Genomic DNA, 20,046 nt, shown 5'->3' on the forward strand with positions numbered 1-20,046 from the left:
GTGCTGGCAACTTTGCTCTTATTTTACTTCAAAAATGAGTATCAATCACGCTTTGTTTACTTCTGCCTCCGCATTCTGCTACCCACACCAGCAACTTCTCCTACTCCATCTTCAGCTTCTTACGCTCTTTCTTTTCTCCCCACCACTTTGCTTTGACACATTTAGACCTACATTTGAGAATGATTTATTAACTTTAAAGGTTCACGCTAAACCAATGACTTCCCAGGTGATCCTGTTCCACCCCTTTATATGGAACTCTGAGCCTGATTTAGATCTCGGTGGATGGGTTACTCCGTCTCAACGATGACGGATATCCCTTCGGCCGAAATATAAATCCCATCCTATCCTATGGGATTTATGTTTTGGTGGACGGGATATCCATCACTGTTGTGACAGAGTAACCCGTTCACCGAGATCTAAATCAGGCCCTCTGTTTCCTCTTCTTCCTTTCTTACCAGTAAAGTACTGGGTTTTTCAGAACCCAGCGGTGCCAGGGAACACACCCGAAGACTTCGAGTTCTTCCTTTTTCAGACTACAGAAACACAGAGTCTTCTTGGTGAAGTCAAAGATCGTATTTATTGGCTGCAGACCAATCACAGGTATCCTAGAAGTACAACACTGTGTATATTCTCAGGAGACTGCTCAACCTTACAAAGCCAGCCTTCTTTTTATACAAAATATTATGCTTTAGGCAAACATTCCTTATTTTACAGCTTGATCATTCACATACATTCACTACAAGGGAAAAAAGGCAGAGTCATGATGGCAAACACACATTTTAGTTTGTCCAGCCCTTAGTCAATTACCCGGCAAGGTTTAGTATTTTCATCAGATATCGCCGGACACCCAATAAAAACGGGCACCTCCTCCTCGTAAAGCAAGTCATAAAGTAGGAAACAGTGGCAGGTGTGTAGAAGATTAAGCACGGTTCGTGTGAGAAGAAGGGGTTTCGTAAGAAACTGGGCCCTGATACTAATCTCGTTCGGCCGCAGGGAGGGAACTGACCGGACAGGTTCAGCCTCAGGCAGCGAAGTTAGTTTGCTCAGGTCACCGAAGAGTCAACGAAGGTGTGCGTGTCCTTTAGCCGATGCTTGGCCTAATCCTGGGCCTATGTGAGGGCAATCAAAATGGCTGTCGTTTTTACAATGGAAACCCGAGTTTCAGAACCAAAACTCCGATTAAAGGTGATCTCGCCACTTGAAAGTGACGCGAATGCAATTGCATGGTAGCCTCATCATTCTCGGTCTGCTGACATCAAATTCGACATGTTAGGACCAGGTTAAATACATGGTTCCGAAATTTACAGTATCACAGACCCTCCTTTTGCCCTTACATAGGCAATTAACCTATACTCACGCTAGTCTGAGTCCAGGTCTATGTCCACAAAGTCGTAGAGGTGTTGTTGTAGCATCATCCTATTACTTAGCTCGTCTCTTGATACAGGTTTCCTTACACACGATGTAGCACAGATGCCACAAATTATTGGAGCACACTGTACACACAGACAGAATAGAAAAAGAATGGCTAAGATCATTCCAATGACTATCAGAATCTTCCAACCCCAGGCGGATATCAGGTCCCAGAGCCACCCCGCCAATGACCAATCTTCTTTATCCACGTGAATAGACTCGGAAATCTTATGCAGTTTGGAAATGGCCTGGTAAACTGTCGGAGCGTTATTTGGAATGAAAACACAGCAACTTGATTTGATCACAGTACATACCCCACCTCGGTCTGCAAGTATGACGTCTAACGCGACCCTGTTCTGAAGAGTCATAAGGCGATCCGACTGGAGCTCAGCAGTCAAATTAGTAAGGGCACCGGCTGTTTGAACTACCGTGGATTCAACCACTCTTGTCAATTGCCTTATGTTCCTGCTGTTAACCATTGGACCCCAAAACGGCAGAGAACCCTTCACGAAGTCTCCAAACTCCTGTCCTGCAGTGTCATCTTGACTGATGACACCTCTAACTATCCTTGTCCTATGGTAATCTGCCGTGGTCGTGTAGGTGGGAGGCAGCAGGAACGAAACAAAACATGTGCCCGAAAAGTCCGAGGGCAACCATGTATAGGCCCTGTCATAGCAAACGAAATAGGTACCCTTAGCTGCCAGGAACGAGGGGGACGTCTGAGATGCAAAAACATAAGTTTTAGCGCAGATACTTTTCCCTAGCTGAGCTCTGGGATTCTTGCCTCTACCTTGCAGACATAGGTGACCCTGATGGGGTCCAAATCGGGGAGGATTTCTTTGCTTGCTGATTCTCACTCAAAGTAACTCCATATCCTGTTAGATTCCATCCAATGTATGCTAGTGTCTCATCTCTCGGGATAGTCTCATAGGAAATCTCTTCCCTAATCATATCTACAATTCCCTTAACTAGAGCACTATTCTTGGGATTATCTTTCACGGAACGCAGGGGGTTGGCTTCGTGAGCGTACATAAACATTGTTCTGTATGCCCACACAGAACCTCACCTCCTCCTCGTAAAGCAAGTCATAAAGTAGGAAACAGTGGCAGGTGTGTAGAAGATTAAGCACGGTTCGTGTGTGAAGAAGGGGTTTCGTAAGAAACTGGACCCTGATACTAATCTCGTTCGGCCGCAGGGAGGGAACTGACCGAACAGGTTCAGCCTCAGGCAGCGAAGTTAGGTTGCTCAGGTCACCGAAGAGTCAACGAAGGTGTGCGTGTCCTTTAGCCGATGCTTGGCCTAATCCTGGGCCTATGTGAGGGCAATCAAAATGGCTGTCGTTTTTACAATGGAAACGCGAGTTTCAGAACCAAAACTCCGATTAAAGGTGATCTCGCCACTTGAAAGTGACGCGAATGCAATTGCATGGTAGCCTCATCATTCTCGGTCTGCTGACATCAAATTCGACATGTTAGGACCAGGTTAAATACATGGTTCCGAAATTTACAGTACCACACCAGCCTCTATTTTTCAATGCCTCCCCATACTTCCGGCATCTTTCCTGCTTCTTAAAAATCCTCTGTTTTGGAGGGCGTGCTTATGCAGGGCAAGATGGCTGGTTAAGAGTAACATCCGGTTGCCTTGAGCATGAGGAGGCTTCTGGCCAAAATGAAGTGGGATCTAGAACTGTGTACTGGGACATGTTTGGCCGAACATGGGAATGGTAAAAGCTGCACTGAAGGTTCACCTCCAGCAGCAGCTGCACAACTGCAGAACAGGCCTAGGTTAGACTGGATCTTGGGGCAAGGAGAGATGGCTGAAGGAACTATCCTTTTGCCATAAACACCGCTCCAGGCAATAGAGAGATCATAGGCTTGAACCCAATGGCTTGTCAATATCTGCGCTTTGCAGGGCTTGATGGCTGCTTGTGGTGCAGGGTTGCGCGACCTGTGAGATGGCACTATGACAAAGAAAGGGATCTTGACGGAAGACTGGACGCGGGTTATGAGGGCAGGCCAGTCCCTCGGTGTTGCAAGGAGCCATCCCACTTCGCAGTTGCTCCAGTCCTTGCTTATTGTGAACTCTGGCCTGGGGTGTTAGGAGGCGGGTTAGTTCTGTTAGTCTACAACACACTAGACTAATGGAACGAACGCCCAGAAGATATGGACTGGAACAACGCCATGGTATACCCTAGGGAGATGGACATCCAATCAATCTTTTGATTGATTCAACTCAAAATCCTACGTAGGATATACTATCATTGGGCAAGGACAATCTGACATTGGTGAGATGTCGTGCAGAGCCTGAGACATTCTTCCATACGTTCTGCGGATGTCTGACCATGCAGAATTTTTGGATAAGTGTACACAGTGAATTGATGGGGTTTTGGAAGAACAATTTGAATTATGCTTGAAGGCGGCGATTAAGGACATAAAAGGAGATCTAGTACTGCCTAAATACAAGATGGTACTGTCGATGCAGAGAGATTGCTAGGCAGTGGGGTAATAATACTACTCCTTAGATACATACGCAGTAGAGATATAAACTAGTATATGATTTATTAACAAAATCTATATATAAGGTTCTGGGTTGCCCAGATAACTGGGAACGGATATGAAAGCGGCAGGAAGAGGGGTGCAGTGTTCCAGTTATCAGATACCAAGATGTACATATCTCCCAACCTTGGAATGTAATTTGACACTCCATCTGTTTACTGATGATAAAGCTTTAAGTTTCACGATTAGAACTCAAACTTCCAATCATGTCCATATTATACATGTATTGTCTCTGTTTTCTTTTCCTTTTCATGGAAAAAGCAATAAACATGATTATTAAAAGTCCTTTCTTTAAAAACTTATTGCTTGACTCCGTTGATCCTTCTACTTTCCAACTAATCTTGTACTTGAATGTATTTTTTTCTAAATTTAACTTTAATCATTTGTTTCTCCTTTTACAGTCAGATTTCCATAGACCCTTTTCTTCAACAAGCTTGTTGAGGTGTTGATGTTCTCTCATTTCCTTAAACTGAATCCTAGATAAATAAAAAGTGACTCATTTTTCCTGCTTTGCCACTCACGCCTACTCCTCTTGCAAACTATCCGCCGACTCAAGTGAGTTTTACTATCTCTGCTCACAACCATAGTCTTGTATTTCATTTTCATTTAATCGTGCTCATCAAATTTATTCTTTCTCATAATACTGCTGTTAACACTCACAACATTTGGAATATCAGATATCTTCTTCCCTTATTTTCTCTGGAAGTACATTTTATACCTAAATAAAGACATAAAAAGGAAAAAGCTACATAAAATATTTGCACATAGAATGCAGTGCTCAAAATGCTCAGTCACTTGAATCATCTCCAGCCAGTTGTCCCTGTCCATGATCATTCACAAGGCTTCCTAGTGATTAACTGATAGAAAGCACTGACCTGGTACTGCGGATCCAACAGGAGTTATGCGCTCTTCTGCCCCTCACCGCATCCGCCACTATCCCGAATGGAAGGAATAGTGAAAATGAGGAAAGGAGAATGGGATTAGAGAGAAAACAGAGACAGTAAACACCTCACTCTGACTTGACGCTCTGCTGCCACTGGTCAAGATGGCTATCTGACGGCCAATGGATGTCTTCATCAGTCTGTCCTTAAGAGTAAGACATCTAACCTAACAATAGATATGATGTATCTTAAGAGAAGCTTGTGTAACCCACTCTCTGCCTTCTTGAAATGAAGCTGATATTTCAACAACTAAAGTAATTATCTAGAACTGAGGCCGCCAAAAAACCACCAGGGGCATTTACACATAGCAAGAACAGAGATCCCTAGCGGGAAAAAGAATGAGTTCACATAATTCCACAGTTAACCGATAATAGAGAGCTGGACCCATTGATTAAATATCATTTAAATCCACAATGGCATGTCAAACAAGAGTTCTGTTGTGTGTTGTATAAGAAAGCGATAGAGCAATAATAACAACTTCAGAGGTCCGAACAGTTCACAGGTCCTGCTGATGTCATAGCGGAATAGTTCATCAATGTCATGTACTCATTGTCAATGGTGTTTTGACCCAGCATCATTAAAGGGTCATCATCTGGGCTAGAAATGCTTTGTGAGATGCCAGAGCAGTAAATCAGGGAGTGAAAATATATGACCAGCAGTTAAAAATAAACATGTTTTAAAATAGCGGGGCAAAAACCTCCATTTTGTTTTGTTAATTTTTTTTTTTTTGGGGGCGTTTGAACATCATGGCAGTACAACAGTGGTCAAGGCATTGGTATAAAGTAACAGGCATATCGGTCACATCAGCGCACACAATTGCAAAAGTCCCTGCCTGATAGAATGAAAGTACGAGTCATCTCTTAGGAACATTTATAGGAAACAATGCCCAGAAGACCAAGATTTCGATTCCAACTCCTGCAGAAGGGAGGGAAAAAATATCACCTGACCTAAAGGTGCCCACAATCCGGTCCGGACTGTGAACCCAAAGCAGCTCGGGCAATTTTGTTAGGGGGGGTGGCGCATGTGTGATGCGCTGCTGCTTAACAGTACTGGACCCCAGCACTGCTGCTTTTGTTACTGGGGGCTGATATTGCAACATCACTGCAAAACTGGCTGTGCCCGATACCCGCTATGGCCAGTCTGACCCCGTCCACAATTCATGCTTATTCAACAATAATGACCAATAAAGTGTATTATTCAAAACAATTAATAACAAAACTGGGCAGCAGGGGGCAATCCTGGCGAATTGGAATGAATAATATAAAGTTTTAGAGGGTGATTTCTGGTTACCCAGGGAGAAGGGATAAGAGACCTGCTCAAGGTAAGAGTTGCTAAAAATGTATTTCACCCTTACTAGTTTAATCCTAGATATATTACTCACCCGGCAGGTAGTTGCAGAAACTTCCATAATGACGTGGGCCACAGATGACGCCCTATGGTTAGGAGTGGTCTCATTGGGATCACAGTTATGTTTTGAAAGTGCAGTTATCTGTAGTTGCTGTTTGTAATAATAGGTTGGGTACATTCCTAGAGATCAATATGAAATCATAAGCACTGAATGACACAGAGCATACCTGAAAACGAGTTACTATCAGGCTAATATTTCTGAAAGTGAGGGGGCAGAAGACTGCCAATAAACTGATCAGAATATGGAGATATATCGGAGCTGAAGACCCAGATATTATCTTCATACAAGAGACCAGTCTGTTAAGGGCTGACAAATTTTGGCTGAAAAGCAGGACATGCCCATTTAAGTTCATGGCATCAGCAGACATAAAAATAGGAGGGGTTTCGATCATGTGCGACCATGATGACTGTGCTCTCGTTTCACAGAGCTTGGCCTAAAAGACACTGGGCACTTCCATTCCACTGGAGATAGAGATTTCTTTTTACCTCCAGGTGCATAGGTCACACACCAGGACCAATTACATATTCATGTCCACATCACTCTTACAGGGACTCTAATGGGCAGACATTTTGGAGATCTCCACATCTGATTACACACACACGCATGCTAAGTTGTTAGGGTGCCTGAGAGCAGAAAGTCTTAGAGTAAGGAAAGGTGGCTTGCTAAGGAACCCAGCTCACAGAGCTGAACTGCAGTTGAGGATACAATACTTAAAAAAAAAAACATACACCAGGGTGCACCCCTTGAAGTGCAATGGGATGCCTTCAATGCAACCCTTGGGGGGGGACACCGCTAGAACTAGGAGCTAGGGATAATAGGGAAAGGAAACGTCTTGAGGCCCAACTCACTTCAGAGTTAGAGGAAGCTGAAAAAGAACACAAGAAAATTCAAACCATATTAGGAAACAGGAAATTAGCAGCTCTAAGGGGACAGTTAAATATTCTTAGGATGAACATGACTGAGCTGTCATTCTTAAAATCAAAGCATACCTTTTACAGACCTTTTACAAGAAAAGTAATAAAGCAGACAGACTTCTCACCTTCGCCTTTGTACACAGCGAGCAAAGAATTTTACATCCCAGCTAAAACAGGCAGACCGAGTTAAGGAGATACATGAGAGGGAGAAACAGTACACATTCCTCTCTTACTATTGGCATCTTTATACCAAAGAATTCGAAAATGGCAAGGCAAGGCGGCACTTCTTGAAGAACCTGGTGATGCCAACTCTACCCCCACGGACTCGCCTAATGAGTCAGAAGAAGTGCTACTGACCATTTGGGAACTACAAGTAAATACAGTGTGTAGCCGCAACGTGTTTGCATTCCAGTTCTATAAAATGTTTGCAGGTGACCTGATCCGCTCACTAGTGGACCTATTCGGTTTGTTCTTGCAAACACGAGTGTGCCCTTCAGAAATGTAGGAAGCTGAAGCATCTCTGACCTCTGTACCAGTCAAAGATAGGGAAGACCGTAGGATTGTACTGACCATTTGCACTGTTAGAATTAGACCAAAAGCCCTTCACTTTTAATTCCTTGCGAAGAGGCTGGATAGGATGCTCCCATATACCTTACTTAGCCAGACCAGTTGGCTTTGTGAAGGGCAGGCAAGGGCCATTCCATATGAGAAAGATGGCTGACCTGCTTGAGATTGCTGACCTGCTTGAGATTGCTGACCTGGTTGAGATTGCTGACCTGGTTGAGATTGCTGACCTGGTTGAGATTGCTGACCTGGTTGAGATTGCTGACCTGGTTGAGATTGCTGACCTGCTTGACATTACTTACCTGGTTGAGATTTCTGACCTGGTTGAGATTGCTGACCTGGTTGAGATTGCTGACCTGGTTGAGGTTGCTGACCTGGTTGAGATTGCTGACCTGGTTGAGATTGCTGACCTGGTTGAGATTGCTTACCTGGTTGAGATTGCTTACCTGGTTGAGATTGTTTACCTTGAAGTAAGCACCTAAATCTGCGTCTCATTTTAAACATCTTTTTGCAGGCACACTTGCAATAGTTATAGCACACAGTAAATCCTGAATACCTCTGTGTCTGATTTTATCGTGTGTGATGTTTTTCAGACAGGATAACAGGACACTTGCATGAAGACCCTAGAATGTTACTTTGTAAGATAGAAATCACTATTTCCTCTCCCACATGTCCCAAAGTGGAAGATCACATCACACATACCGCATTAAAAGAGGCCGTTCATGTAAATACTCTTAGTAGACTATCTAACCATCAGGCATGCGGCTTACTCTGACGTTCGGCCAGATCGTTGCTTCCTACATATTTTCATATCACCCCTACACTGACGACACCCAAAGCTTTCTCTGTTTTCCCACATTCACTCCCCTCATACAAACATCTCTAACTGCCTCACAGCTGTCTATCACTGGATGACTATCAGATTTATTTAGACAAACTTGTCAAAGAGAGAAATGATCTACTTTCCCAACACATCAACACTGGTCTTCCTTCCGCACCGATCCACTTTCACCTGATATCTGACGTCTTACGACCTGAGCCAGAAACCTTGGTGTATATTTCAACCCTTTCTTGAGTATGGAATCTTTCATATCTTGTGCATCCACAGCAGCCAGATTTTAACTATTTATTATTTTTAAAAAGTTGCCTATATAGTCCCTTCTGCACCGCCAAGGCAGTAATACACGTACTTGGCCTCAGCAAACTTGACTATTGCACCTGCCTATTGGTGGAGATTCTCCTGTGCGCTCTTTTTCCCACTGGACAAGGTACTAAAGTTCAACAGAATGACCATTTGCAATCTACCCAACATGCCCCAACCTCCAATTACCATCACCGAGCTATCAGCCACTCATACTGGTCTTCAAAACCATAAATGGCTCTTCTCTAAACTACCTCTCCTATATCCTGTGCTGATACATCCCACTTTGCAATCTGCGCTCAGGCAACCGTAACCTCCTGGTCACCTCCAAACCTCAATGCGCACCTCTAAGGTTCAGAACTTCCGTCTCCAAGACCTCTGAACAGGAACTCTCTTTCGGCTGAAATGTGCGCTATTGCATCACCAACCTCCTTCAAGACTGCTCTCAAAGATCGCCGCATCAGGATCCTAATTACCAACTACATAACATACTCTCCATCTTTGTGCAACGTCTATTGTAAATATGGGCATTCATGCTTTTGAATCTTCTAATTGTACTGTCTTGTTTAAGTTAACCATCCACCACCCACCCGCTCTACATGTTCCCATCATTACAGCTTCTTATGTACCGAGTAACTCTTCCTGTGTACACCGTTTCTTCTGTAATGCTTTTGCTGATGGTTCTGGCTGAAATAGTTACACGAACAATGCAGTGGTACAAAGGTAATTGCATATTGCAGTTTTTGCTGAATAAGTCATAGAAACAAATATTTGGAGGCTGGTAGGGAAGCAAGGTGTTGAGCACACTCACCAGTGAGTACTGGACAGAAGGCCTGCAAGCAGTGCCGGTGTGGAATTAGGATAGTTCATGCGGTCATGCTGCACACCTCAAGTATTGGGGCACAGATTTCATTATTTGGCCCCATAAGAAAAGTACCTTCTCCCCCTAAACGACAAAGGGGTTCCTCAAATGTCTGTGTTTCACAGCCATGCTTGAACCATGCCCTTCACTCTTCGGCCAATGACAAGTCTGTGATTTTGCTCATCTTGTTCTTTTTGCAGCTGTGACGGAGGAGGCCGACAGGATCGCAGTTTACAGCACGCTCCTGGATTCAATCCCAATTCAGAACAAGCTGCTATTGAAGGACGTTTTTGCACATTTGCACTCGTGAGTATGTAGTGAGTTCTCCCTGCTGGGGGCTGTTCCCTTCTTCACCTTAGGGTGGGTGGATCAACTTGTGTTGTCTGAAGATGTCTCCTGAGTCTTGGATCCAGCGTAGTCTTAATGTCAGGCTAGTTCGCAGCGTCTCCGTATCGTGATACGTCTAGCTATGGTACAACACCGGCCTAGGGTATGCTGTCTAGCTAGGGGGCGTTACCTGCATAGAGGACATTATGTGCCTACATTGCAGTTTGGTTAAGTTGCAGTGTCTGCCAAAGATTTATTATCTGGGTATAGCGACCTCGTGTCTGGCTAGGATTCCTAGCTGTGCTAGGGAATGTGCCATACCATGGGCATAGGGTCTACAAGAGTATAACAAAGATCAGGAGCATGCAGGGATGAGGAAAAAGATTCCTATAGGTGTCTTTGTTCACTGGCCGTTTAGTGGTCATAGGAATATATCAGAATCTTGAGGAGCCCTCGTACTAACAACATCATAGGGTGTATTTCTCTGAATAGTAGGCCTGTAATGGAGGAGAAATTGGTATGGGAGATGGTTTGAGCCATCCTTCCAGAAACACAGGGGTACATGCGAGGAACCTTGAAACCACGCATGGTCAGAGCTATAAGCCTCTCTGAGCAGCATAAACCATAATCCTAAAACATATCAACATTCCCCTAAATGCGGTAGACCGTGGTTTTCATCATCTGCAGAAGGCAATGGATTTTTGAAGCAAAAATGTTTGGAGCTCAACACTCAAATAATCCCCATCACCCACTTTTAATTTAAAAGTAAACATTAATTTGTTGTTCTTGAGGACTTGGGTGGTAATCATGGTGGTTTGGAATTTTCTGTTGAATTTTGCCCGAATGATAGATTGGCGTCTGTCATCAGGAGGAGAAGGATTTGCTTGTTTACCCAAAACTTGAGTCGTTGGTGAAGGGATCACGTTCAGCATCACGAGTACTGATCTACTCTATTTGTTGAGTGAAAGTAATGTTTCACAAGAATGATGCTGGCAGTGAATAGTACAGTGATGGTGAGGAGGTTAACAAAGTCCAAGTGGCCCCGGCTAAAGTGTTGATTCATTGCACTGGCTGACCCTCATCACTGTCGAGGACAGGAGTACATGCACAGAACTCGCATTCCTACTTCAGTAAACACAAGGTAGGAAACAGTCATGCTTACAACAGTATGCGAGCAGCATTTTTCGTCCTTACGTTGGGGTAAATGACCTTTTAGTGCTGTTTTCAGGTCTTGGAGAGAATCTTCATACTCTCAGCAGAAAGAATGAGGCACTTGAAGTACCTCGAGTTCCCTACATTGTGGCACATACCCAGATAAACCCGAATGACCCAACCTCTGCTCTCCTGCTACCCAAGACAATGGCCGCCCACTCTGGTAGAGACATAACGGGTGATTCTGGATCCGTAGAGCGAACTCCTGAGATTCCGTGCTGCTTCTGAGGGGTGCGACAGAAGAGGACATGCCACAGGACACGAGGGGCTCTTGCACCGAGCGTAGATGACGCCCACGTAAAGAGCAATAAGAAACACATTTGCCAGATTTCTTATAGTTCACCCTAATGTTGTGACTTCAATCTTCCATTGGCTCCTGCTGCCAACCAATTTCGAAGTATACATGGTGTTGTGACATCTGGGTCAAAGACGATGCCAGACCACGGCCTACAAACGAGCTATCTTTGCAGGTAGTAAAATTGGCGGCCTCTGGAATCTGCGAGCCTTTGCTGAAGACCTCTTTGTGATCTGTCCATAGATAGATCACTTTGCTTTGTTCAGGATCTCTTTCAGGGACTTGTTTTTGAGTTATATTTTCAAACTTTACTATAGCTGAGTAAATATGACACTAGTCCTTGTGTTTTTTTAATGTGAAATCAAGTTCTTGTTGAAAGGTTTGCTTTTACATGCCAGTGACATCTCAGTCCTTCCAGATGGGATGAATCTTCTAGCCTCCTAAGTGTTCACAGTTCTACATTAGTTTCCCAAACATGAAATTGAACTTGAGCTCGTCTTTACAACTCCCTCCATAGTTCTGCTTTGAGGCCACACTGCTGGATACGATTCCTACCCTCTTCCTCTGCTTCACTGAAGCTTGGGCGCTGCCACTGGCGGTGATTGGTGATGTGATGCTCCTTCCTTAGACTCTGCCATGTTTCAAACATCAATTTGTCCTCACATGTAGCATGTAGAGTAAGCCCCAGGCAATAACGAGCCATACGCTCTGTGTAATCGAAGTAGAGGCCGGGGGGCCTATGGACGATGTGGTTTGCATTGCTCGGTGCAAGAGTGACACAAACTTGAAGTCAGGTGTATGAAGCCACACGAGGCCTGCTTGTGTGTCCCTGAGTGGCTCCATAAATCTGGAGTAGGGCAACGCACCGCAAATCACTGCAACACCTTACTCTGCGCCAGGGAAGCGTTCCATGGGTGTTACAGTGGGTGTTCCCACGCGACTCCCGTGGTTTTTGAAGCATTCCCATATTTACCCGAACTGGTGAACCTGGGAATGTGCCAAAAAGATATGTGAAACAAGGAGAGTATCTTTATTTCTCCTTGTTACTTCCTCTTTCTACGTGTGATGCATTCTGCAGCTTACATGGATATCGGAATATCCCGCTCATGATTTCTTTTGTGCAGGAAGGTGCAAGGGTGCCGTCGTTGGCGCGAGGCTACCAAAAGGGCGCCAGCACAGAGGAAGAGGCAGGATTGAGGCATATTGCCTTAAATACAGCACATTGCTGCCGTTTCCCTGTCACGCAAGGTGGCTTGCCGCACTGCTTGACTATTTCATAAATAGGCCTCCTTATAAAGAGATCTCATGCTACTGCTAACCAATCCCTACCACAGCTCTCGGGTAGTAGGTAGAGAAGATTCTGGTCCCGTCCTTCGCCCAGTGAGAGTCCAATTGCAGGATCCATGGACCTTGGCTCTTCTTCTCCTAATGTAACAATGTTTTAATGGCTCTCTTCGGATCTGGCTAACAAACTTAGATATGAAACAACAGAGCCCCGTAGGATCTTGGGGGTGCTAGGAAAACATAGATTTGCCAGGGGCAAGGAAAATGTGGGTGCTATGGGAAGCTAAAGAGAAAGGGGATAAGCAGACAGAAGGGAAACACTTGATGGTGCAAGACAATGGAGGGATAGCAAGGAGCGGAACAGAGAGGCTCATGGGAGAATCTTTAGATAGTGAAGTAATCAAGAGAGCTATAATGTACTGAACTCAGTTTGGTGAAGAGGGTACTCCTTAGCCTTAGTGACGGAGTACCCTCTCCGACAATCTCTAAATAACATAACATAACATAACATAACATGTACTTTTGTATAGCGCACGTATCACCCGAAAGTCTCAAGGCGCTGAATAACAGATGTATATTGTTACCCAACTCAATCAGGACCTATGATTATTCCTGAAAGTGAAGTGAAAAGCTTGGCGTTGCCTTTCTGCAGAGCGCTGCTCACGCACGGATCATGAGCACCTTTATCGACATTCCTTGCAGTCTCAACAAAGTTTGAAACCTTGACTGGGATGAATATAAAGTTCATCAAAGAGGTCTGAAGCCCTTCAGTTTGTTTGGGTTGAATGCATGTTGTTGAATGAGGTCAAAGAACCCATAACTCCAAATGGACGTTGATAGCAGGAAAAAGACAAGCTCTCCTGCTGCGGACAGCCCGGTCATCCAGCCAGACAATGCCACAAACATCCGCTAACGTGGTGGACAGGAAGACAGGCATGCTAGTGGGGACTGAACAACTGGCAGGCCTGGCAGCACACTAGTTGTCTGGAGGGCCGGCAGCTTCTCCAGTACCTAACCTCAAAGTCCTCTCGAACACACTGATGTGTGGAGAACAACAGAAAGTGATGGGTGGAATGTCTGAAATAATGTCAGCCACTGGTAATTAATTGAGGTTGCTTTTCGATAAATTTTATTTGCCCACTTGCCACCTCTGATCAGCCTTGGTCCTGCTCCAATAGGGGCAGTCCAGCCTGAATCGCCAAGCTGCAGCCAGGAATACAATCAACTCTAGACCAGTTTCAGCAGTATTGGGTCTCGTCAGCAGGGTGCTGCTTGAGTCCTATGTCACAGTGAATACAGGACCCGCTCAAGGCGTCCTACTGAGGAACACAAAAAGGTTTTGGAGCACAGGCTTGAATTAATCTCAACCACTGGTAATTACTCAGACTGCATTCCATTCCGTTGGGTTTTGGCTACTTAGCCACCTCAGATAGAATGTGTAACTGATCCCTCAAGAGGTCACTTCTAGCATAAATCAGACCCTTTTTACCTGTGGAAACATCAAGACACTTTATGGTTAACTCTGTTTTATTCACAGGTACATAGCAGGTACATAGTTACATGTACACCCACCTACAACCATAGGCTGGCGGGGTACGAAGATGTTGCAGCAGTAAGACAAATGCAAAAACAAAGCTCAAAACCCCAACTTCTCCAGCCACCCCCTCACCTCCCTCCCTATACTATGACTTCTACAGCTAAGAAGAGAGACGTGTGTTAATAACATAATCCAGTCAGATTTGGGAGATGTTGATGAGTGTTACTGGGGACCACCCAGTGGCGTAGGAAAGGAGGTGCCGTGGGTGCGGGCCGCCCCGGGTGTCATCACTGAGGGGGGTGACGAAATGGCAAAAAATGTGTGCTTTGAACACTTATTTTTGCCATTTTGTCAAGCCAGGGGTGACAAGAAATTCTCTGCACTGGGTACCACCTTTCCTTGCTACGCCACTGAGACCATCCCGAGTTGTGCCCACCGGGTAGCTCTGTGGGTCAGGTTCTTCATCACTCCGCCCCATGGGATTGTGTGAGGTGGAGTATTTGTAAGTACGTTGGACATGTGGCTCTCTCCACGACTGAGCCAAGAAGGCTATGCGCGGCTTTCAGACTCTCTCAGAGGCATCCTCTCCCCTCCATCCCAGCTGAAATGTTCTCCATTCCCAGCAGCTCCCACATTGGAGTCAGCCGTACATTGCATGAGGGAGCCTCTTCCTTCCCACACAGATTGTGGTAATACTGGTCAGAACTTCCTTCCAATACCTCCGCAGCTTCAAGACATTTTAACCAAGACTTGAAACTAATCAGGGAAGAGAGGTGCGTCAGTTTCGTAAGCAGCCAGATACGTTTTCATGTGTATTCCAAATACGTAACCTGCTCAGTGCTGTTGTTAAACCATAGTCTTTGAGGTTATCAATGATTTCGGTGCTTAATTTGAGCCGGTGGTCTCCAGTGCTCAGCACCGGCACTTAATTGACAACACTGGTGCTTATGACAGTCTGCCACACGGTGGCGATGTCTTGCTAATTTAGAGATGACCACCCCAACAGTTAATTCTATATACATTAAAAATGACTGTTACCTGCCGCTCAAGCCATTCTTATAACTTTGGGGGCCTGAAATTGACCGAATTGTCACACTTGTAAGAGTGTGATGGGAGGCACTGACCAGGTCATATAAACAGGGTGGGTTTGGGGAACCAGACTTGCAGCTATACTATCTCTGCGCGCAGGCACAGTTTGTGCACTATTGGTATAACCCCCACATGTACACACTGCATCTGACGGCAGAAGACAGACGCTTGCCCCACACCACTTTACCGCATTGTGCCACACAAGAGATGAGAAATACCGCGCCCAGAAATAAACATGATACATTGCACCACATTCGCATGGCCGATTTTGGGTGCGAAAGCCAACAAACTTATGTTATCCGCCCCGTCACTCCCTCTAGGACACCACCCAGCCTTATCGGTCACACAAGAACAGGGGGCAGGTATAGGTAAGATGGGAGATGTAAACCCAGAAGGGACATTTCTAACATCTCGCACGTTCAACTATATACAGTACAAAACGCCCCTATTAATTAATGTGTTATCGACTTCGTGCAGCTATCCAGGAACTATACTCTGAGTTCCCAGAGGAACCACCAGTGCTCCAAACATTAGACATTTCTAGCTGGCCCCACACGGTGCCAGCACGTCACTGAATTATATAAGACAGCGCTAGAGGAGAGCCGAGGCACCAACATTAAGGCCCTTGAACGCTGGAATGAACCATTAGACCCCGAGATGACACTGGAGGAATGGGAGAGATGCTGTGTGTTAACAGAGCTATTAACATCCAATTGTAACTTGCGTATTATTCATTTTAAATATATACAGCAAATGTATTATACACCAGCTCAACTGCACAGGCGTGGCCTCAGAGATACCGATGGATGCAAGTGGGGTGGGAGGGAAGGAGCGGGTGTTATGCCTCTGGCCTGGGATTGTGAGCGTATTAGGAACTGTTGGGCACATGTATTGGGGGGAGGGGGGGGGGAGAAGAGCGGCTCCTGAACACCAGCATTGGATTAAAGATATGGTATATTGCAAAACGAATTTGGATCTGCGTGCAGAGGAACTCCCGACGACCTCCAGACCAAGGGGTTTGCGGCGCTTAAGGTTGACTTGTTGAGAACAAATGCTATAAGCGACTCCGTGGATTCGTAATAAGTGCATGTGCTGCATATGTTGGTGCAAGAGTAAATTGAGAAAACGCGAAAGAAATTGTAATGTCCAAATGTATGGACAATTAAGTTGATAATAAGTTAAACTATGGAGCTACTGTACATATGTATTGAAAATGATAAATAAATATATATATATTTTTTAAGTTAGTAATCCTCAGTAAAGCTTACAGAGAGAGGAAAACAACCAAGGTTATGTTAGTTTGTAGTCACCCTCCTGTAGATGGCTGACATCTATGAGGATTGTTAAAAAAAAAGTGAAAAACCTATACAGAAGAAGGGGTGGTGAGGAAGGAAATGTAATAAAGGAAAAAAGAAAAGGAGTAAGAAAGTGATGAAGGGCCCCTGGGCAGGGAGGCACGGATGGGTTGAATGGGCAGACAGGGAGTGGCAGGCGCCGCCGCTCCAGACATAAACCCACTCTGTGAAGAGCCTTTTCTGCCAACGCATGTAATGCCCCCCCGCCCCATTAGAAGCACCCCCTCTTTCAATGCTTCCTCAAGAACCTGCTGCCTATGGTCATTTGTCCCTGCCTGTCTAAATCCAACCTACCAGCTGAACGCCATGTTCTTTTCGATACCCAATACGATATGTCCAATGATTCCCCTTCACAGCTGATGTTTCTCAGCCCAGCCAAGTTCTAGTTTCTAAGCTTTCCCACTACCAGTCCCTTATGTGGACCAATGTTACCTTATGGAGAGTGTTTTTCTCATACATATCTCTGTCCTCTATCACTCACAAGCCCTACTTGTGTGACCAGTAGGGCCTCATGCATTTCTATTGCTGCTTTATTCTAGTTACATTTGTTTTGCTTGGTGTCTGTACTTGTAGTCTGATTATGGCAATCAAGAAGCAGGTGACGCGTGCTTGTCCTATTCTGTGTGTCAACAGTTAGGAGCAAGATGATGTCTGACAAAAGCAAAGCAAAAATACATCATACCACCCTTCAACCCACTTACATGTGTAGAGATATATTGTCAGATATAACGCACTAATTGATGTAATGTTTCTATTTATCCGCTGACGAATTACTGTAATGAATATACTGCAAGAAATGTAATAAAGTCAATAAAATTGTGTTTAAAAAAAAAAAATACCACCCTTCAACCTTCCTGCAAGGTCATAGCTGACAGAGCCTATATGCAAACCTGCTCTTGGGTACAAGGGCCTTTAGAACGAGCTATGTCGCCGCGCATGCACTGTCACTGATAGCGACGAAGTCCATTTCTTCTTGATCCGCTTCCGGTTTTTGCTCAGCACCAGGTACAGCTGCATACAGCTCCCTGGCTGTTCTGTATGCAGCTTTGATGGACTTGACCCCTAACCTTCAGGGAGTCCTAATGGATCTTTCTTTCTTCTTCTAGGGTCCACCTCCAGTCCAGTGTGAACAACATGCCAGCGCTAAACCTATCCATGGTGTTTGCCCCCACACTGTTCCACAGCATTCTGGACTTGTCCGACAGCACACAACTGGTGTATGACTTTATCGTGTACCACCCAGGCATCTTCAATGAGCGATGAGAGGAGTGGGTGGACATGACGGTGGCAGGCCACTCTCTTTTGTATGTAATATAAAAAATAAAGTACACTTGATGAGATTCTGGTTGTCTCATCTCTGTGTTTGGAAAAGTATGTTGGCAAATGGAGATATACACTGTGAACTCAATGAGAAAGGGCCGAGGTATCTGCGCCCATTACTCACTGCTTGTAGACCTACCCGGAATCTGAGGTCTATGGGCACCGCTAAGTTGGTAGTGCCTAAGGTTCATAAGGTACGGGCAGGAGGTAGATCCTTTGGTTTTTTCGCAGGTAAGGCCTGGAATAATCTTCCTTTGGAATTAAGGACCTATCCACCTGAAACTATGTTTCGTAAAAAACGTAAAACCTGGTTCTTTCAATCTCCCCCGGGGGATGGGTGTTAGTATTCTGGGGGCGGGCCTTCACTCGTCTTAGGCCTGTGGGTCCCGGGGGAGGGGGGGTTTGGGGGGGGTAGTGCTTGTGGTCATGGTCTGTGATGTCCTAGCGTGGGGGACTCCTTTGGAGTAACCAGGCGCTCAATAATAATAATATTCACATCAACAGCCATGTACAGCTACAAGTGCTGTAGCATTTCTATATCATGAGATGAGGGTACAGGGAGTGCAGTGCCATATGTAGACCGACGGGCTGGTGAAAGGGGAGGTGCGGCATCCTGCATCTCAATGGGTGCGGAAAACTGGAAGAAGAAAGTGAACATATACAGACATGTGTATATTATGCGCATCATGCATGTACTCCAACATACTATTACATGCAAAGGTACAGTAACATCTGCATATTTGTGTAGAGGACTAAAAGTAACGAGCATTGGCATAGCCAATAGGTCTCGCCTTTGGGGCCTTTGAAGTGTTTAGGCAGAGCTATTGACTTTGCCAATGTTTCTAAGCTGTGCTGTACAGAAGTGTGGCTGCTGTGCAGCACGCTGAAAAGTTGTAATAAAAAAGTGACAGAAGCATTTTTGTTACCTTATATATGACCAAGGAGGCATTATGTCCAACAGAACGACCATATTAAAAAATGTATGTACAATAAAAAATTTCCTCATTTTTCTTTTGTTCTTGCAATGCTGGCAACTTGTTTTTGCCTATTCCAATGGTTGTTAAAGTTTTTTTTTGAGGGTGCATAAACAATTAGAGGTTGAAGGTTGTGAACTAGTACCTGTATTATAACACTAGCAGCAGCCAGACGCTAGGGGAGAATCAACAGATGGCAGATTCCGAGAGCAGGCTGAGGTGGTGTTGAGTGATGTTGAGGTGGTAGTGGTGGTGGTGACTGGTGCTGAGACGATGCTGAGGTGATGCTGAATGATACTTGGGTCTTGCTGAGTGATGATGTGCTGGTGTACTAGTGCAAAGGCGATGCTGAGTGATACTGATGTGGTGTTGAGTGATGTTGTGGTGGTGCCGAGTGATGCTCTGGTGGTGCTGAGTGATGCTGTGGTGGTGCTGAGTGATGCTGTGGTGGTGCTGAGTGATGCTATGGTGGTGCTGAGTGATGCTGTGTTGGCCGTGAGTGATGCTTTTAGTGTTGCTGAGAGATGCAGTGGTGTTGCTGAGTGATGCTGTGGTGGCGCTGAGTGTTGCTGTGGTGTTGCTGAGTGATGCTGTGCAGGCCCTGAGTGATGCTGTGGTGGCCCCGAGTGATGCTGTGCTGGCCCCGAGTGATGCTGTGCTGGCCCTGAGTGATGCTGTGGTGGCCCCGAGTGATGCTGTGCTGGCCCTGAGTGATGCTGTGGTAGCCCTGAATGATGCTGTTGTGCTGAGTGATGCTGTGGTGGTGCTGAGTGATGCTGTGGTGGTGCCGCAGTTGGGGGAGACTACAGCTCCCAGCGGGCTTAGCGCCACCACCACCTGACTTCCGCCTACCTTCGC

At 45.3% G+C, this 20,046-nt stretch overlaps 1 protein-coding gene across 3 annotated transcripts in view; it reads left to right on the forward strand.

Moving 5' to 3' along the window:
- Nucleotides 1–19,211, forward strand: part of LOC146829685 (arf-GAP with Rho-GAP domain, ANK repeat and PH domain-containing protein 1-like) — a 399,658-nt gene extending 380,447 nt beyond the window's left edge. For 2 of the 3 annotated variants that reach the window (XM_085608376.1, XM_085608375.1), the window contains 2 exons: nt 9,996–10,101; nt 18,001–19,211. In XM_085608376.1, the coding sequence (XP_085464502.1) occupies nt 9,996–10,101; nt 18,001–18,157 (263 nt within the window). In that variant the 3' untranslated portion in view covers nt 18,158–19,211. The remainder of the gene's footprint in view (nt 1–9,995; nt 10,102–18,000) is intronic. The other variant, XM_085608377.1, reaches the window with a different exon arrangement.
- Nucleotides 19,212–20,046: the final 835 nt, after the last annotated feature.

The sequence above is a fragment of the Triturus cristatus genome, chromosome 5_2 (genome assembly GCF_964204655.1).
Source record: "Triturus cristatus chromosome 5_2, aTriCri1.1, whole genome shotgun sequence".
Taxonomy (NCBI): Eukaryota; Metazoa; Chordata; class Amphibia; order Caudata; family Salamandridae; genus Triturus; species Triturus cristatus.